We start from the raw sequence: 21867 nt of genomic DNA on the forward strand, positions 1-21867 counted from the left end.
GTTCTCCTGACCCTAACCCTATTCTCCTGACCCTAACCCTGTTCTCCTGACCCTAACCCTATTCTCCTGACCCTAACCCTGTTCTCCTGACCCTAACCCTATTCTCCTGACCCTAACCCTGTTCTCCTGACCCTAACCCTGTTCTCCTGACCCTAACCCTGTTCTCCTGACCCTAACCCTGTCCTCCTGACCCTAACCCTGTCCTCCTGACCCTAACCCTGTCCTCCTGACCCTAACCCTGTCCTCCTGACCCTAACCCTATTCTCCTGACCCTAACCCTGTTCTCCTGACCCTAACCCTGTCCTCCTGACCCTAACCCTGTCCTCCTGACCCTAACCCTGTCCTCCTGACCCTAACCCTATTCTCCTGACCCTAACCCTGTTCTCCTGACCCTAACCCTATTCTCCTGACCCTAACCCTGTTCTCCTGACCCTAACCCTGTTCTCCTGACCCTAACCCTGTTCTCCTGACCCTAACCCTGTTTTCCTTTTCCTGTTCTCCTAACCCTGTTCTTCTGACCCTGTTCTCCTGTCCCTGTTCTCACCCTATCCCTGTTCTCCTGTCCCTGTTCTCACCCTATCCCTGTTCTCCTGTCCCTGTTCTCCTAACCCTAACCCTGTTCTCCTGTCCCTGTTCTTCTGACCCTGTTCTCCTGTCCCTGTTCTCACCCTATCCCTGTTCTCCTATCCCTGTTCTCCTAACCCTGTTCTCCTAACCCTGTTCTCCGAACCCTGTTCTCCTGACCCTTTTCTCCTAACCCTGTTCTCCTAATCCTAACCCTGTTCTCCTAACCCTGTTCTCCTGACCCTGTTCTCCTAACCATGTTCTCCTAATCCTAACCCTGTTCTCCTAACCCTGTTCTCCTGACCCTGTTCTCCTAACCCTAATTATGTTCTCCTAATCCTAACCCTGGTCTCCTAATCCTAACCCTGTTCTCCTAACCCTGTTCTCCTAATCCTAACCCTGTTCTCCTAATATTAACCCTGTTCTCCTAACCCTGCTCTCCTAACCCTGCTTTCCTGACCCTATTCTCCTGTCCCTGTTCTCCTGTCCCTGTTCTCCTAACCCTGTTCTCCTGACCCTATTCTCCTGTCCCTGTTCTCCTGTCCCTGTTCTCCTGACCCTGTTCTCCTAACCCTGACCCTGTTCTCATGACCCTGTTCTCCTGACCCTGTTCTCCTAACCCTAACCCTGTTCTCCTGACCCTGTTTTCTTGACCCTGACCCTGTTCTCCTGACCCTATTCTCCTGACCCTATTCTCCTGTCCCTGTTCTCCTGTCCCTGTTCTCCTGTCCCTGTTCTCCTGTCCCTGTTCTCCTGTCCCTGTTCTCCTGACCCTGTTCTCCTAACCCTAACCCTATTCTCCTGTCCCTGTTCTCCTAACCCTGACCCTGTTCTCCTGTCCCTATTCTCCTAACCCTGACCCTGTTCTCCTGTCCCTGTTCTCCTAACCCTGACCCTGTTCTCCTGTCCCTGTTCTCCTAACCCTGTTCTCCTGTCCCTGTTCTCCTGACCCTGTTCTCCTGTCCCTATTCTCCTAACCCTGACCCTGTTCTCCTGTCCCTGTTCTCCTAACCCTGTTCTCCTGTCACTGTTCTCCTGACCCTGACCCTGTTCTCCTGTCCCTGTTCTCTTAAACCTGACCCTGTTCTCCTGTCCCTATTCTCCTAACCCTGACCCTGTTCTCCTGACCCTATTCTCCTGTCCCTGTTCTCCTGTCCCTGTTCTCCTGACCCTTCAACCCTGTTCTCCTAACCCCAATGACCAACCCCCCCAACCCCACCTAAACCCATGACCAACCCCCCCCCAACCCCACCTAACCCCATGACCAACCCCTCCTAACCCCATAACCAACCCCACCTAACCCCATGACCAACCCCTCCTAACCCCCATAACCAACCCCCCCAACCCCACCTAACCCCTCCTAACCCCATAAGCAACCCCCCCAACCCCACCTAACCCCATGACCAACCCCTCCTAACCCCATAACCAACCCCACCTAACCCCATGACCAACCCCTCCTAACCCCATAACCAACCCCCCCAACCCCACCTAACCCCATGACCAACCCCTCCTAATCCCATAACCAACCTCACCTAACCCCATGACCAACCCCTCCTAACCCCATAACCAACCCCACCTAACCCCATGACCAACCCCTCCTAACCCCATAACCAACCCCACCTAACCCCATGACCAACCCCCCCTAACTCCTCCTAAACCCCATGACCAACCCCCCTAACCCCCCTAACCCCATGACCAACCCCTCCTAACCCCATGACCAACCCCCCAACCCCATGACCAACTCCTCCTAACCCCATGACCAACCCCCCTAACCCCATGACCAACCCCCCCTAACCCCATGACCAACCCCCCTAACTCCTCCTAACCCCATGACCAACCCCCCCTAACCCCATGACCAACCCCCCCTAAACCCCCTAACCCCATGACCACCCCCCCTAACCCCATGACCACCCCCCCCTAACTCCTCCTAACCCCATGACCAACCCCCCCTAACCCATGACCAACCCCCCTAACTCCTCCTAACCCCATGACCAATCCCCCCTAACCCCCCTAACCCCATGACCAACCCCCCTAACCCCATGACCAACCCCCCTAACCCCCCTAACCCCATAACCAACCCCACCAACCCCATGACCAACCCCTCCTAACCCCATAACCAACCCCACCTAACCCCATGACCAACCCCTCCTAACCCCATAACCAACCCCACCAACCCCACATAACCCCATGACCAACCCCTCCTAACCCCATAAACCAACCCCACCTAACCCCATGACCAACCCCTCCTAACCCCATAACCAACCCCACCAACCCCACCTAACCCCATGACCAACCCCTCCTAACCCCACCTAACCCCATGACCAACCCCCCCAACCCCACCTAACCCCATGACCAACCCCTCCTAACCCCATAACCAACCCCACCTAACCCCATGACCAACCCCCTCCTAACCCCATAACCAACCCCCCAAACCCCACCTAACCCCATGACCAACCCTTCCTAACCCCATAACCAACCCCCCCAACCCCACCTAACCCATGACCAACCCCTCCTAACCCCATAACCAACCCCCCCAACCCCTCCTAACCCCATAACCAACCCCACCTAACCCCATGACCAACCCCTCCTAACCCCATAACCAACCCCCCCAACCCCACCTAACCCCATGACCAACCCCTCCTAACGCCATAACCAACCCCACCTAACCCCATGACCAACCCCTCCTAACCCCATAACCAACCCCACCTAACCCAATGACCAACCCCCCCAACCCCACCTAACCCCATGACCAACCCCCCCAACCCCACCTAACCCCATGACCAACCCCTCCTAACCCCATAACCAACCCCACCTAACCCCATGACCAACCCCTCCTAACCCCATAACCAACCCCCCCAACCCCACCTAACCCCTCCTAACCCCATAAGCAACCCCCCCAACCCCACCTAACCCCATGACCAACCCCTCCTAACCCCATAACCAACCCCACCTAACCCCATGACCAACCCCTCCTAACCCCATAACCAACCCCCCCCAACCCCACCTAACCCCATGACCAACCCCTCCTAATCCCATAACCACCCCACCTAACCCCATGACCAACCCCTCCTAACCCCATAACCAACCCCACCTAACCCCATGACCAACCCCTCCTAACCCCATAACCAACCCCACCTAACCCCATGACCAACCCCCCCTAACTCCTCCTAACCCCATGACCAACCCCCCTAACCCCATGACCAACCCCCCTAACTCCTCCTAACCCCATGACCAACCCCCCCTAACCCCATGACCAACCCCCCCTAAACCCCTAACCCCATGACCACCCCCCCCTAACCCCATGACCACCCCCCCTAACTCCTCCTAACCCCATGACCAACCCCCCCAACCCCTCCTAACCCCATAACCAACCCCACCTAACCCAATGACCAACCCCCCCAACCCCACCTAACCCCATGACCAACCCCCCCAACCCCACCTAACCCCATGACCAACCCCTCCTAACCCCATAACCAACCCCACCTAACCCCATGACCAACCCCTCCTAACCCCATAACCAACCCCCCCAACCCCACCTAACCCCTCCTAACCCCATAAGCAACCCCCCCAACCCCACCTAACCCCATGACCAACCCCTCCTAACCCCATAACCAACCCCACCTAACCCCATGACCAACCCCTCCTAACCCCATAACCAACCCCCCCAACCCCACCTAACCCCATGACCAACCCCTCCTAATCCCATAACCAACCCCACCTAACCCCATGACCAACCCCTCCTAACCCCATAACCAACCCCACCTAACCCCATGACCAACCCCTCCTAACCCCATAACCAACCCCACCTAACCCCATGACCAACCCCCCCTAACTCCTCCTAACCCCATGACCAACCCCCCTAACTCCTCCTAACCCCATGACCAACCCCCCCTAACCCCATGACCAACCCCCCCTAAACCCCCTAACCCCATGACCACCCCCCCTAACCCCATGACCACCCCCCTAACTCCTCCTAACCCCATGACCAACCCCCCCAACCCCTCCAAACCCCATGACCAACCCCCGTTAACCCCATGACCAACCCCCCCTAACTCCTCCTAACCCCATGACCAACCCCCCCTAACCCCCCTAACCCCATGACCAACCCCCCCTAACCACATGACCAACCCCCCTAACCCCCCTAACCCCATGACCAACCCCCCCTAACCCCATGACCAACCCCCCCTAACCCCCCTAACCCCATGACCAACCCTCCTAACCCCATGACCAACCCCCCCTAACCCCCCTAACACCATGACCAACCCCCCTAACTCCTCCTAACCCCATGACCAACCCTCCCAACCCCATGACCAACCCCCTAACCCCATGACCAACCCCCCCCAACCCCATGACCAACCCCCCCTAACTCCTCCTAACCCCATGACCAACCCTCCCAACCCCATGACCAACCCCCCTAACCCCATGACCACCCCCCCCTAACTCCTCCTAACCCCATGACCACCCCCCCTAACTCCTCCTAACCCCATGACCAACCCCCCTAACTCCTCCTAACCCCATGACCAACCCTCCCAACCCCATGACCAACCCCCCCAACCCCATGACCAACCCGCCCTAACTCCTCCTAACCCCATGACCAACCCCCCTAACCCCCCTAACCCCATGACCAACCCCCCTAACCCCATGACCAACCCCCCCAACCCCACCTAACCCCATGACCAACCCCTCCTAACCCCATGACCAACCCCTCCTAACCCCATAACCAACCCCACCTAACCCCATGACCAACCCCCCTAACCCCATGACCAACCCCCCCTAACCCCCCTAACCCCATGACCAACCCTCCTAACCCCATGACCAACCCCCCCTAACCCCCCTAACCCCATGACCAACCCCCCCTAACCCCATGACCAACCCCCCCTAACTCCTCCTAACCCCATGACCAAACCCCCTAACCCCCCTAACCCCATGACCAACCCCCCTAACCCCATGACCAACCCCCCTTACCCCCCTAAGTTTCTTATCAGTACACATTAAGTCATAGGTCATACATCATTCTTGTTGACAGGGGATTGTACTCATTTGCTACTGACGATCACACACACACTTACCCCACCGAAGCAGGAACGAACGGCTGTCTCAGCTGAGCCAAACACATGGTTCTCCTGCACTACAGCCGGCACCTACAGACACACACACAGAGGCTAGACATCTAGTCAAATGGCTACCCAGAATATTTGCAATCCCCTCCTTCTTTACACCACTGCTACTCTCTGTTGTCATCTATGCATAGTCACTTTAATAACTCTACCTACATGTGCAGTTTACCTCAACTAACCGGTGCCCCCGCACATTGACTCTGTACCTGTACCACCTGTATATAGTCTCCTCACATTGACTCTGTATCGGTACCACCTGTATATAGTCTCCTCACATTGACTCTGTATCGGTACCACCTGTATATAGTCTCCTCACATTGACTCTGTATCGGTACCCCCTGTATATAGTCTCCTCACATTGACTCTGTACCGGTACCCCCTGTATATAGTCTCCTCACATTGACTCTGTATCGGTACCCCCTGTATATAGTCTCCTCACATTGACTCTGTATCGGTACCACCTGTATATAGTCTCCTCACATTGACTCTGTACCGGTACCACCTGTATATAGTCTCCTCACATTGACTCTGTACCGGTACCACCTGTATATAGTCTCCACACATTGACTCTGTATCGATACCCCCTGTATATAGTCTCCTCACATTGACTCTGTACCGGTACCCCCTGTATATAGTCTCCTCACATTGACTCTGTACCGGTACCACCTGTATATAGTCTCCTCACATTGACTCTGTACCGGTACCACCTGTATATAGTCTCCTCACATTGACTCTGTATCGGTACCCCCTGTATGTAGTCTCCTCACATTGACTCTGTATCGGTACTCCCCTGTATATAGTCTCCTCACATTGACTCTGTACCGGTACCACCTGTATATAGTCTCCTCACATTGACTCTGTATCGGTACCCCTTGTATATAGTCTCCTCACATTGACTCTGTATCGGTACCCCCTGTATATAGTCTCCTCACATTGACTCTGTATCGGTACCACCTGTATATAGTCTCCTCACATTGACTCTGTACCAGTACCCCCCTGTATATAGTCTCCTCACATTGACTCTGTATCGGTACCCCCTGTATATAGTCTCCTCACATTGACTCTGTATCGGTACCACCTGTATATAGTCTCCACATTGACTCTGTATCGGTACCCCCTGTATATAGTCTCCTCACATTGACTCTGTATCGGTACCACCTGTATATAGTCTCCTCACATTGACTCTGTACCAGTACCCCCCCTGTATATAGTCTCCTCACATTGACTCTGTATCGGTACCCCCTGTATATAGTCTCCTCACATTGACTCTGTATCGGTACCCCCTGTATATAGTCTCCTCACATTGACTCTGTATCGGTACTCCCCTGTATATAGTCTCCTCACATTGACTCTGTATCGGTACCCCCTGTATATAGTCTCCTCACATTGACTCTGTATCGGTACCCCCTGTATATAGTCTCCTCACATTGACTCTGTATCGGTACCACCTGTATATAGTCTCCTCACATTGACTCTGTATCGGTACCCCCTGTATGTAGTCTCCTCACATTGACTCTGTATCGGTACTCCCCTGTATATAGGTCTCCTCACATTGACTCTGTACCGGTACCACCTGTATATAGTCTCCTCACATTGACTCTGTATCGGTACCACCTGTATATAGTCTCCTCACATTGACTCTGTATCGGTACCACCTGTATATAGTCTCCTCACATTGACTCTGTATCGGTACCCCCCTGTATATAGTCTCCTCACATTGACTCTGTATCGGTACCCCCTGTATATAGTCTCCTCACATTGACTCTGTATCGGTACCACCTGTATATAGTCTCCTCACATTGACTCTGTATCGGTACCACCTGTATATAGTCTCCACATTGACTCTGTATCGGTACCCCCTGTATATAGTCTCCTCACATTGACTCTGTATCGGTACCACCTGTATATAGTCTCCTCACATTGACTCTGTACCAGTACCCCCCTGTATATAGTCTCCTCACATTGACTCTGTATCGGTACCCCCTGTATATAGTCTCCTCACATTGACTCTGTATCGGTACCCCCCTGTATATAGTCTCCTCACATTGACTCTGTATCGGTACCCCCCTGTATATAGTCTCCTCACATTGACTCTGTATCGGTACTCCCCTGTATATAGTCTCCTCACATTGACTCTGTATCGGTACCCCCTGTATATAGTCTCCTCACATTGACTCTGTATCGGTACCCCCTGTATATAGTCTCCTCACATTGACTCTGTATCGGTACCACCTGTATATAGTCTCCTCACATTGACTCTGTATCGGTACCCCCTGTATGTAGTCTCCTCACATTGACTCTGTATCGGTACTCCCCTGTATATAGTCTCCTCACATTGACTCTGTACCGGTACCACCTGTATATAGTCTCCTCACATTGACTCTGTATCGGTACCACCTGTATATAGTCTCCTCACATTGACTCTGTATCGGTACCACCTGTATATAGTCTCCTCACATTGACTCTGTATCGGTACCCCCTGTATATAGTCTCCTCACATTGACTCTGTATCGGTACCCCCTGTATATAGTCTCCTCACATTGACTCTGTATCGGTACCACCTGTATATAGTCTCCTCACATTGACTCTGTATCGGTACCACCTGTATATAGTCTCCACATTGACTCTGTATCGGTACCCCCTGTATATAGTCTCCTCACATTGACTCTGTATCGGTACCACCTGTATATAGTCTCCTCACATTGACTCTGTACCAGTACCCCCCTGTATATAGTCTCCTCACATTGACTCTGTATCGGTACCCCCTGTATATAGTCTCCTCACATTGACTCTGTATCGGTACCCCCTGTATATAGTCTCCTCACATTGACTCTGTATCGGTACCACCTGTATATAGTCTCCACATTGACTCTGTATCGGTACCCCCTGTATATAGTCTCCTCACATTGACTCTGTACCGGTACCCCCCTGTATATAGACTCCTCACATTGACTCTGTATCGGTACCCCCTGTATGTAGTCTCCTCACATTGACTCTGTATCGGTACCATCTGTATAGTCTCCTCACATTGACTCTGTATCGGTACCACCTGTATGTAGTCTCCTCACATTGACTCTGTATCGGTACCATCTGTATATAGTCTCCTCACATTGACTCTGTATCGGTACCACCTGTATATAGTCTCCTCACATTGACTCTGTATCGGTACCATCTGTATATAGTCTCCTCACATTGACTCTGTATCGGTACCACCTGTATATAGTCTCCTCACATTGACTCTGTATCGGTACCCCCTGTATATAGTCTCCTCACATTGACTCTGTACCGGTACCACCTGTATATAGTCTCCTCACATTGACTCTGTACCGGTAACCCCTGTATATAGTCTCCTCACATTGACTCTGTACCGGTACCCCCTGTATATAGTCTCCTTACATTGACTCTGTATCGGTACCACCTGTATATAGTCTCCTCACATTGACTCTGTACCGGTACCCCCTGTATATAGTCTCCTCACATTGACTCTGTATCGGTACCACCTGTATATAGTCTCCTCACATTGACTCTGTACCGGTACCCCCTGTATATAGTCTCCTCACATTCACTCTGTATCGGTACCCCCTGTATGTAGTCTCCTCACATTGACTCTGTATCGGTACCCCCTGTATATAGTCTCCTCACATTGACTCTGTATCGGTACCCCCTGTATATAGTCTCCTCACATTGACTCTGTACCGGTACCACCTGTATATAGTCTCCTCACATTGACTCTGTATCGGTACCCCCTGTATATAGTCTCCTCACATTGACTCTGTACCAGTACCACCTGTATATAGTCTCCTCACATTGACTCTGTATCGGTACCCCCTGTATATAGTCTCCTCACATTGACTCTGTATCGGTACCACCTGTATATAGTCTCCTCACATTGACTCTGTACCGGTACCCCCCTGTATATAGTCTCCTCACATTGACTCTGTATCGGTACCACCTGTATATAGTCTCCTCACATTGACTCTGTATCGGTACCCCCTGTATGTAGTCTCCTCACATTGACTCTGTACCGGTACCCCCTGTATATAGTCTCCTCACATTGACTCTGTACCAGTACCCCCTGTATGTAGTCTCCTCACATTGACTCTGTACCAGTACCCCCTGTATATAGTCTCCTCACATTGACTCTGTATCGGTACCCCCTGTATATAGTCTCCTCACATGGACTCTGTATCGGTACCACCTGTATATAGTCTCCTCACATTGACTCTGTATCGGTACCCCCTGTATATAGTCTCCTCACATTGACTCTGTATCAGTACCCCCTGTATATAGTCTCCTCACATTGACTCTGTATCGGTACCCCCTGTATGTAGTCTCCTCACATTGACTCTCTATCGGTACCCCCTGTATATAGTCTCCTCACATTGACTCTGTATCGGTACCCCTGTATATAGTCTCCTCACATTGACTCTGTATCGGTACCCCCTGTATATAGTCTCCTCACATTGACTCTGTATCGGTACCACCTGTATATAGTCTCCTCACATTGACTCTGTATCGGTACCCCCTGTATATAGTCTCCTCACATTGACTCTGTATCTGTACCCCCTGTATATAGTCTCCTCACATTGACTCTGTATCGGTACCCCCTGTATATAGTCTCCTCACATTGACTCTGTATCGGTACCCCCTGTATATAGTCTCCTCACATGGACTCTGTATCGGTACCACCTGTATATAGTCTCCTCACATTGACTCTGTACCGGTACCCCCTGTATATAGTCTCCTCACATTGACTCTGTACCAGTACCCCCTGTATATAGTCTCCTCACATTGACTCTGTATCGGTACCCCCTGTATATAGTCTCCTCACATGGACTCTGTATCGGTACCCCCTGTATGTAGTCTCCTCACATTGACTCTGTACCGGTACCCCCTGTATATAGTCTCCTCACATTGACTCTGTACCGGTACCACCTGTATATAGTCTCCTCACATTGACTCTGTATCGTTACCCCCTGTATATAGTCTCCTCACATTGACTCTGTATCGGTACCACCTGTATATAGTCTTCTCACATTGACTCTGTATCGGTACCACCTGTATATAGTCTCCTCACATTGACTCTGTATCGGTACCCCCTGTATATAGTCTCCTCACATTGACTCTGTATCGGTACCCCCTGTATATAGCCTCCTCACATTGACTCTGTACCTGTACCCCCTGTATATAGTCTCCTCACATTGACTCTGTATCGGTACCCCCCTGTATATAGTCTCCTCACATTGACTCTGTATCGGTACCACCTGTATATAGTCTCCTCACATTGACTCTGTATCGGTACCACCTGTATATAGTCTCCTCACATTGACTCTGTATCGGTACCCCCTGTATATAGTCTCCTCACATTGACTCTGTACCGGTACCCCCTGTATATAGTCTCCTCACATTGACTCTGTACCGGTACCCCCCTGTATATAGTCTCCTCACATTGACTCTGTACCGGTACCACCTGTATATAGTCTCCTCACATTGACTCTGTACCGGTACCACCTGTATATAGTCTCCTCACATTGACTCTGTATCGGTACCACCTGTATATAGTCTCCTCACATTGACTCTGTACCGGTACCCCCTGTATATAGTCTCCTCACATTGACTCTGTACCAGTACCCCCCTGTATATAGTCTCCTCACATTGACTCTGTATCGGTACCCCCTGTATATAGTCTCCACATTGACTCTGTACCGGTACCCCCTGTATATAGTCTCCTCACATGGACTCTGTACCTGTACCCCCTGTATATAGTCTCCTCACATTGACTCTGTATCGGTACCACCTGTATATAGTCTCCTCACATTGACTCTGTATCGGTACCACCTGTATATAGTCTCCAAATTGACTCTGTACCGGTACCACCTGTATATAGTCTCCTCACATTGACTCTGTACCGGTACCCCCTGTATATAGTCTCCTCACATTGACTCTGTACCGGTACCCCCTGTATATAGTCTCCTCACATTGACTCTGTATCGGTACCACCTGTATATAGTCTCCAAATTGACTCTGTACCGGTACCCCCTGTATATAGTCTCCTCACATTGACTCTGTATCGGTACCCCCTGTATATAGTCTCCTCACATTGACTCTGTATCGGTACCCCCTGTATATAGTCTCCTCACATTGACTCTGTACCGGTACCCCCTGTATATAGTCTCCTCACATTGACTCTGTATCGGTACCACCTGTATATAGTCTCCTCACATTGACTCTGTACCGGTACCCCCTGTATATAGTCTCCTCACATTGACTCTGTACCGGTACCCCCTGTATATAGTCTCCACATTGACTCTGTATCGGTACCCCCTGTATATAGTCTCCTCACATTGACTCTGTACCGGTACCCCCTGTATATAGTCTCCTCACATTGACTCTGTATCGGTACCACCTGTATATAGTCTCCTCACATTGACTCTGTATCGGTACCACCTGTATATAGTCTCCTCACATTGACTCTGTATCGATACCCCCTGTATATAGTCTCCTCACATTGACTCTGTATCGGTACCACCTGTATATAGTCTCCTCACATTGACTCTGTATCGGTACCCCCTGTATATAGTCTCCTCACATTGACTCTGTATCGGTACCACCTGTATATAGTCTCCTCACATTGACTCTGTACCGGTACCCCCAGTATATAGTCTCCTCACATTGACTCTGTACCGGTACCCCCTGTATATAGTCTCCTCACATTGACTCTGTATCGGTACCACATGTATATAGTCTCCTCACATTGACTCTGTACCGGTACCCCCTGTATATAGTCTCCTCACATTGACTCTGTATCGGTACCCCCTGTATATAGTCTCCTCACATTGACTCTGTATCGGTACCACCTGTATATAGTCTCCACATTGACTCTGTATCGGTACCCCCTGTATATAGTCTCCTCACATTGACTCTGTATCGGTACTCCCCTGTATATAGTCTCCTCACATTGACTCTGTATCGGTACCACCTGTATATAGTCTCCTCACATTGACTCTGTACCGGTACTCCCCTGTATATAGTCTCCTCACATTGACTCTGTACCGGTACCCCCTGTATATAGTCTCCTCACATTGACTCTGTACCGGTACCACCTGTATATAGTCTCCTCACATTGACTCTGTATCGGTACCACCTGTATATAGTCTCGCTGTTGTTATTTTACTGCTGCTCTTTAATTACTTAATTAATTACTTACTCTTAAGTAAGCATTTCACCTGTAAGGTCTACTACACCTGTTGTATTCGACGCATGTGACTAATAAAATTTGATTTGATAATCATGTGAGGCAGTACTCAGGTGTGTGTGTGTGTGTGTGTGTGTGTGTGTGTGTGTGTGTGTGTGTGTGTGTGTGTGTGTGTGTGTGTGTGTGGTGTGTGTGTGTGTGTGTGTGTGTGTGTGTGTGTGTGGTGTGTGTTGTGTCTAACCTGGCTGAGGTCTTGCAGTACGACTCTGAGACCACTCCTGCTCACCGTGCCGCTCTCTCTCCCACTGCACCTCTCTGCCAGACGAACCAGAGCTGCAACACACACAGGGAATGAACACAGAGTGTATATCATGTGTGTCTGTGTGTGTGTGTGTTACTTACCCTTGTGTTTGGCTGAGAGTGTGTCTGCTGAGAGAGAGATGAGAGCGGCTTCAACTGACCTGCGACAGACAGCGCCAGTCTGTCCCCTAGTGAAGACATACACCCTTTAGTTTACAGACGTAGTGTGTGTTTGAACAGCAGCGTGTGTTTGAACAGTTGTGTGTGTTTGAACAGTTGTGTGTCCTCACCGGTCAAACAGTCTGTACAGCAGTCTGCAAGTCTGTTCTGGCGCCTCTGCCGACACCTGCCCAGGTACTTCCTGTGACACGCTTTGGAACATCCTGTTTATGCACTGTCTGACTTTCTGTTCACTTAGCCCCGCCCCAGTGTCCCGGGCTCCGCCCAGAGAGCACAGGGCTGGGATGAGCTCCCGCAGTGTCACAACATGCACTGTAACACACATTCAGAGCATTACAAACATACACTGTAACACACATTCAGAGCATTACAAACATACACTGTAACACACATTCAGAGCATTACAAACATACACTGTAACACACATTCAGAGCATTACAAACATACACTGTAACACACATTCAGAGCATTACAAACATACACTGTAACACACATTCAGAGCATTACAAACATACACTGTAACACACATTCAGAGCATTACAAACATACACTGTAACACACATTCAGAGCATTACAAACATACACTGTAACACACATTCAGAGCATTACAAACATACACTGTAACAGATTACACACACCTAAAAAGCATTTCATTTAAACACACACACTCACTATGGCAGAGTTTCTGTAAGGAGCGGAGCTTCATTGCAGTGCGGTACACAGCAGGACGCACTTCATTCAACCCCTCTGAAAAGAAGAACACAAATGAGGTTTGGAACACAGGTAACACACAGAATACTGAGTTAGAACACATAATATAGAAATAGAACACTAGAACATAGAGCATGGACCACAGAACTAGAACATATATGTTGATATCGTAATACATGGCTAGGGCTAGGGCACACAATGCACAAGAGACATAACAGAATTGAATAGAGCCCTTTACTGAACGTGACCCTCTGAGCTCTAACATAGAATTTACTCACCAATGCTGTCCATATCCATGAGGGTATCACGCTTGTACCTGAGTAAAGAGTGATGAAGGTCATTTACACACATAACATTACAAGGTCTAAGCCTTATCTCTACAAACTTTCTAAAATACAGACTGACGCATGATTGGACAAATAAGGTGTCAGATTGTAATATCTGGGACTAGATTTGTTGTTAGCCAACCAAATGAATTGATCGGAGAGGAAAGAAGGCGCGAGAGACATGTATGCAGGAGGTTGTAGGAGGAACCATGGAACAAGAACAGGAATATTAGGACAGGGACACAGACACTTGGATTTCTGAGGAGGAATGGAGGTGGAAAGAGAGGAAGAAGATGTTGAAGAGAATGAGGAAAGCAGAGGTTGGATTTGAATGAGTTCTGGAGGGGAAATGGAAGTCAATGAGGGCGAGTTAAGTGAGATGGAAGGTGTGGTGAAGAGCTTGGAACCGGAGCTTGGCATCGTTGGTCATGGTAAAGAAGAATCTGGTTAAGTAGGAGTGATATTTTTGGAGAAAGTGGACCTTTGTCTTTTGGCGGATCCTTTTGTGGTTTCAGGGTGAGTGAGAAAGGAGTTGGGTGCATTTGAATCAGTGAAGGTAACCTTGCAGGTCACACAATTTGGGCCAAGGCCTGTTTCTTACTTTGCTCTTAGGAACAGGGCACCATTGAAAGGAGGGATTTCTGGGTTTGCGTTAAGTGTGGAGGTGGAGCAATTGAAGTTGAAGATTCCTGGTGTTTGTGATGCTAACCGTTTGGTGTGACGCGGGCCCGGTGGGGAGCGTGGTGAAACAGAGGAGTCACTGTCAGTCCTTCTGAGTTTTGAGTCAGAGTCTTTACCCGACAAAGTCATGTTAGGATATATCAGTTATCCTGTTAGAGCTTTTGTGCCGAATCCACTGCAGTGTTTCAGGTGCCACGCTTGTGGTCATGTCACAGACATGTCACAGAGATTATGCTCTAAAACCAGCCCTAAAATCCAAATTAGAGCATGACAGACGTAGGTTTACCATGTTGAGAAATAAGGGGATGAAAGAAATCAGACAGGCCAAGGCAAACTTTTTTATTAACATAATTGGTGAAGCAAAGGGAAATTCTAAATTGATCTGGGAGAATCTAAAAACGTTAACAGGGAAAGACCATAGTAACACTGCAAAAAGACTAGAAATCATGGTGAATAACAATCTAACACAGGATGCAGTCGAAATAGCAATAGCCTTCAATTCCTACTTTGTTGACTCTGTCAAGGTACTGACACAGAACCCCTCCACTGGTTTCTTGGGCTCAGTGCTAGTAAATGATGCTCAACCTGTCTTCATCATAAGGGAGGTTTCTGAGTCAAAGGTGAACAAGGTGATTAGCTCACTAAAGAACTCGAAAGCCAAAGATGTGTTTGGGCTGGACTCTACCTTTCTTAAAAACTACAAAGAGTCACTCATTGGCCCCATTACTAAGGTCACCAACACATCTATTGGTCTGGGGGTATTTCCAAGGGTATGGAAGTCGGCCATAATAACGGCCATCTTTAAATCGGGTGACCCTGCTGACGTGAGTAACTACAGGCCCATTAGTATACTACCTGTGGTGTCAAAGGTTGTTGAAAAGTGTGTAGCAGAACAACTGATTGCCCACCTCAACAACAGCCCCTTCACATTACACTCCATGCAGTTTGGCTTCAGAGCGAAACACTCCACAGAAATGGCCAAATTCTTTCTTCTGGAAAATGTGAAGTCCAAGATGGACAAAGGGGGCATTGTTGGGGCTGTGTTTCTGGACCTAAGGAAGGCTTTTGATACTGTTACCCATGAGATTCTCATCACAAAATTGTCCAAGTTCAACTTTTCCCCCGATGCCTTCAGATGGATGAAATCATACCTTGGAGGCAGAAGTCAGTGTGTCAGAGTGAGCAATGAGCTGTCGCCCACTCTTAGCTATGATGTGGGCGTTCCCCAAGGGTCAATACTGGGGCCCCTCCTGTTCAGCCTATACATTAATGATCTGCCTTCTGTCTGTACTGGGTCTGAAGTTCAAATGTATGCAGATGATACAGTGATATATGTGCATGCAAAGAGCAAACAACAAGCTGCACAAGAACTCACTACTGTAATGGTCCAGGTTACAAAGTGGCTCAGTGACTCGTGTTTGCATCTCAATGTGAAAAAAACTGTCTGCATGTTCTTCACAAAGAGGGCAACAGATGCTACTGAGCCAGATGTCTATGTGTCAGGGGAGAAGCTCCAGGTAGTATCTGATTTTAAGTACCGTGGCATCATACTTGATTACAACCTCTCTTTTAAAAAGCAGGTGAAAAAGGTTACTCAAATAACCAAATTCAACCTAGCTAATTTCCGATTTATACAAAATTGTTTGACTACAGAGGTAGCAAAACTGTACTTCAAATCTATGATACTCCCCCACTTAACATACTGCTTGACTAGTTGGGCCCAAGCTTGCTGTACAACATTAAAACCCATTCAGTCTGTCTACAAACAGGCTCTCAAAGTGCTTGATAGGAAGCCCAATAGCCATCATCACTGTTACATCCTCAGAAAGCATGAGCTCCTGAGTTGGGAAAATCTTGTGCAATACACCGACGCATGTCTTGTATTCAAGATCCTAAATGGCCTGGCTCCCCCTCCACTGTATTTTAGTTAAACAGAAAACCCAAACATATGGCAGCAGATCCACAAGGTCTGCCATGAGAGGTGACTGTATAGTTCCCTTAAGGAAAAGCACCACATAATCCCTAGCTGTGTATTGTCGCTTTCCATGTTGTCTGTTGTCTGTAGCTTGTACGGTGTGGAAACACTTTGTTGGTTTTATGGATTTTGTCTTGTTGCTTTTTGTGCCATGTTGCTCTGTCTGTATGCTACGTCTTGCTTGTCCTATGTTGCTCTGTCTGTATGCTACGTGTTGCTTGTCCTATGTTGCTCTGTCTGTATGCTACGTCTTGCTTGTCCTATGTTGCTCTGTCTGTATGCTACGTCTTGCTTGTCCTATGTTGCTCTGTCTGTATGCTACGTGTTGCTTGTCCTATGTTGCTCTGTCTGTATGCTACGTCTTGCTTGTCCTATGTTGCTCTGTCTGTATGCTATGTCTTGCTTGTCCTATGTTACTCTGCGTGTGCTCACTGTTCTATGATTGTCTGTATTGTAATTGTTTTTAATAACCTGCCCAGGGACTGCGGTTGAAAATTAGCCGGCTGGCTAAAACCGGCACTTTTACTGAAATGTTGATTAATGTGCACTGTCCCTGTAAAAATAAATAAACTCAAACTCACAGCAGAGTGTAGGAGGGAGATTCCAAGACGTGGGTAGTGTGCAGGAGGGCATGGGACAGAGGACTGTGTCGTTTCGGTGGATAAAGTTGTGTGTGTCAATTGTAGGGGTGCCCATGTTCCTGGGGATCGGAAGTGTCCGGTGCAAGAGAGGCAGGCTGAGGTGGCTAGAGTCAGAGTAATGCAGAAGGTGTCATATGCTGAGGCATTGGCTTCTTAGCTTTCATAGCAATAGTTATCAACTGTACCGCAGAAATGGAACGTAAATCACAGAAAATAGGTGTTGTGGTGGCAGCTGCAGAGAAGTATTTGTGTATATGAGATTTGACTTCAGAAGAGTTACAGGGTGTGTTGAGTGATGGTGTCCTGTCCTCCCAGTCCGTTGGCATGGTGCAGGAGCAGGTAGGATCAAAGCAGTGGAATGGGGTAGTGTAGGTGGTAGCTGCTGAGAAGTACCTGGGTGTACGAGATTTTACTGCAGAAGCGTTATAAGATGTTTTGAGATTTTAATTTGTATGAAATATTGGTATATAGGTGAAGGGATGGATTGTGGTTATATTTAGAAACATTTCCCCCCTTTTTATTTTTGTATCACAAATGTAACGTGATATAACACACACACTAATGCACAGTAGGTGGCGGCATTCAGAAATAAAATGTGCGAACATCATGATACCAAAGAAGAAAACGATCTGCACCCACCCACAGCTCCGGAAATGTTGAAGCCGCTAGTAGCACAAAAGAGTAACCTTTTTCTTTGTTCAGTGAGAGCGCGGGAAAAAGCTGAAGACAAGAAGCGGTACATAACTATTTCCTTACGGTTATACCTTAACTCCTACCCTAACCAACTATAATAACCCTTACCTAACCCTAGCTGAACCATTTTCAACCGGGGGTAGGGACGTCCCTAGGATCCCGGATAGCACGACCAATTTCCTTACCGTTATTTACCAGGACCTTTAACTAGCTACTTGTTAGATATTGTGAAAATGTTTGGTATTAAAATAATGGGTAGGTGATGCAAGATAATGCTTTAGAAATATGACTCTAAATATGTCTCAGCTGCAAGATGAAGCATTTTAGCGTCTTCTCTCCTGCGCCGTTCCAAGTCGTATATTTAGAATTGTGGCGCCTCTGTGCGCAGCGCGGCATTAGTTTTTCAGCCAAACGGGCGACCCCCTCCGGACGAATATTGTGCAGCTAAAACTCTAGAATGAATATGTAGTTATGGATGCACGGACTGACATCAGTATGATAGTTATATGACATCAATATTATATTTAGTTGACATCAATATGGTAGTTATATGACATCAATATCATAGTTTGAAACATATTTTTAAGCTATAGATTGTTTACAAACATTTCAGCAAAAACATCTTATAGTTTGGGTTAAAAGTGACATGACTAATAATATACAGAATATCATGACTTACTTTGTTGAGTAAAACCATACAAAACGTTGGACCGAACCGGTATTATCAGCTTGTTAAAGAGACCATCCTGCTAGTTTTGTGTGGGTGAATACTCTTGACTTTGCTCTGTGCGCCGTCTGTCTGTTGTGGCTCACATAACCGTGTATTAATTATAGATTAGGGAAGGCATACCCGACTACCTTAGCTACCTTTGTTAATTACAACGCCTTGTATGTCAAGGTGGCTTTCCACTGAGTGATATTACTTTTTACCTTTCGATACCTTAAAGAGGCAAGACGAGATCAATATAATCATAGCAATATCATGTAGGCTAATATCCTAGCTATAACCCAGTAGTAGTGTACTAACCATGCATCATAGTCTTTTGCCTGATACCACTCTTAAACACTCACTGTATGTTTTGACTTGACACAGTAATTAACCTGTTGTTCCATCTCGTTCTCCAGGTGCTAGTTTGATTTCACCTGACCACCTGGCCAGCACCCATAGACCCTCCCATGACAAGCCATACCTCTCCGGCTAATAGGAAGTAGATTCTGCCAGCCAATGAAGCAGGGGTGTGTTCAGTTCATTAGATGTTTTACTACGTGCCTGAACGACACGCTTCTCCCAAACCGTTCTTTGAGGTATCTTTGCTCCTGTTTGGTGGTTGTGGTGTGTTGCCCGACCGTTCAGAACAGCACAGTTTTCCGTTCAATCAAAAGTTGCACGCCGTTGTGTCCTGCTGAACACAGCCTTGAGTCCCCAGGAGGAAACCAACTTAGGCCAAGAACAACCAACCACCCCAGAGAAGAATGGCGAAGGAGTTTCTGCTGGAGAATAAGCCGCTGCTAACAGAGATTCTGTCAGCAGAACACAACAATATTCTCCAGGACGCCCATTCAAAGAAACTTGTGGAGCAGCGTGAATACAACATCCTCTCCCACCTGCAACCCAGTCAGCCTCCAGAGACTACAGTCATCAAGCTACTGGACATGCTGAGAGAGAGGAGAGGACTACTGCCATGGTTTTGTGGCCCTCCTGCATAAGAAAGAGATCATCGCAAACTTCCCCAGACTCAAAGAGCTGGACTGGACCACCTTCAAAAACCCTAGTGCCTCTGACCCACCCCCTGCCCCACCAAGCATCAGAGCAGGTACAGCCCTGCCCATCTAATCTAGTCTACAATGTTGCTGAATGTTGTGGAGTTTATTGTGCCAACATGGCGCCTATTAAAATTCCTAATCTCAAACTGAGTATGCCTGACTCTGAATATCTAGGTTATGCATGTCTAGATGTATTTCCTTTAAAATGCTGCATTTTGTCCCTCCAATAGGCTCCATAATGGGGAATTTACAGGAAGTAATCTAGGCCTGTGGTTACATCCACAATGTCTCAGCAGTGAAGAGAGGGAAGAAGACAGGATATTTCAATGCAGTTTTACAGCAAGAAGATGAGAGCAGGAATCTGATCAGCCGCAGCTGCGAGACCGCTTTGCCACAGCAGAGAGTCGCAGGTAAATTGGGTATGAAGTGCTCTGCAAAGGCTTTGAGTGCTATGTGATTAGGAATATCTGTGATTAATATTTTATAATGCATGTTTTTGCAGAACTCCAGTGAAGTTGGTGAAAGTGGTGCTCCAGCCATCCATAAGCAGAAACAACAAGATGGAGATAATGTTTACATACACATCCACATTTTCCAACCTCGAAGATTTACCCTTCAAATTCAACAGCGACCTTCACGGGAGGGTCAAGGATGTGGCCCTAGCTGACCTTCAAGACAACACAGAAAACACAGAAAATGCTGTAAAAGAGAAGGTAGCTATAATAATAATAATAATAATAATTCACTATCAATGAAGTACTGTTATGTTTGAACTCTAACCTTGTCTGTTCAGTGGCCTGTAATGTATTTCTCCTTTTGGTGTTTTTCTTGCATTGTAGGTGAACGTTACAGTGGAGGTGATTCAGAAACTGAAAGAGGGCCATTGTAAAACAAGATTTAACAAAAGCATGCCCATGGTGGAATACCTAGTCGGTCATATTGATGATTCAACTACACTCACAAAGCTGACCGTGTGGGGTCGTGAAAACATGGTTGAAGAGGGGAAATGGTACCGGGTCACCAATGTTTCTGTTGCTAAGTATGGTGGTAAAACCATGCTGAACACAACACCAGAATCTACTCTGGTCAACGTGGCTAGGGGTAGGAAATGCGATCTGCCACACAACATGGTACAGCCTGAGAAGTTTGAGGGGAAAATCATTGGATACTGGTTGCCCCAAGAGTACACTTGCCCAGAAGCGCACCCACTGGAGAGGGTGGACACCACTGAAAAGATGGTGACTTGTAAGCATTGTCCTATGTCGTACATACTATCCCTGATGGAAGGATAACTAGAGGGAAGCTCTCCATACAATCTGATGATCTGGTCAGCCGGGTGTTCACTGTAGAGGACAGTGTCATCAGAAATGTTCTGCGAGGAAGGTGGGAGGGGAGAGAGTCTCTGAAGGACATTGAGGACGCGCTGGTCGAACTGCCACCAGTGACAGTCACTGTTCTCAATGGTCATGTGTTAACCGTTACAACTCAGAGTCAGGATGTCACCACAGGATGAGAAGAGGAAAATGACCGCCAACAGCACCTTTAGTCTGGACTGATGGTTTTCATTTTTTATTTATTTAACCTTTATTGAACTAGGCAAGTCAGTTAAGAACTAATTCTTATTTACAATGACAGCCTACCAGAAGGCAAAAGGCCTCCTGCGGGGACGGGGGCTGGGATTAAAATAAAAACATAGGAGTGTGGTTCCTTTAGTCATTTT

At 48.1% G+C, this 21867-nt stretch overlaps 2 protein-coding genes across 2 annotated transcripts in view; one reads left to right on the forward strand and one right to left on the reverse strand.

Annotated features, from left to right (window-relative positions):
* dytn (dystrotelin) overlaps positions 1–18403 on the reverse strand; it is a 21984-nt gene extending 3581 nt beyond the window's left edge. Inside the window, exons 1-7 of the mRNA XM_029757254.1 lie at positions 18330–18403; positions 14346–14383; positions 14029–14103; positions 13467–13668; positions 13279–13364; positions 13118–13209; positions 5634–5705 (exon numbers count right to left, since the gene is read on the reverse strand). Of these exons, the coding sequence (XP_029613114.1) occupies positions 5634–5705; positions 13118–13209; positions 13279–13364; positions 13467–13668; positions 14029–14103; positions 14346–14364 (546 nt within the window). The 5' untranslated portion in view covers positions 14365–14383; positions 18330–18403. The remainder of the gene's footprint in view (positions 1–5633; positions 5706–13117; positions 13210–13278; positions 13365–13466; positions 13669–14028; positions 14104–14345; positions 14384–18329) is intronic.
* Positions 18404–20513: 2110 nt separating this feature from the next.
* On the forward strand, positions 20514–21739 carry LOC115196428 (uncharacterized). Its single transcript, XM_029757256.1, has 3 exons — positions 20514–20557; positions 20650–20860; positions 20987–21739. The coding sequence occupies exons 2-3, from the start codon at positions 20708–20710 to the stop codon at positions 21437–21439; spliced, it is 606 nt and encodes a 201-aa protein (XP_029613116.1). The 5' UTR covers positions 20514–20557; positions 20650–20707; the 3' UTR covers positions 21440–21739.
* Positions 21740–21867: the final 128 nt, after the last annotated feature.

The sequence above is a fragment of the Salmo trutta genome, chromosome 6 (assembly GCF_901001165.1).
Source record: "Salmo trutta chromosome 6, fSalTru1.1, whole genome shotgun sequence".
Classification (NCBI taxonomy): Eukaryota; Metazoa; Chordata; class Actinopteri; order Salmoniformes; family Salmonidae; genus Salmo; species Salmo trutta.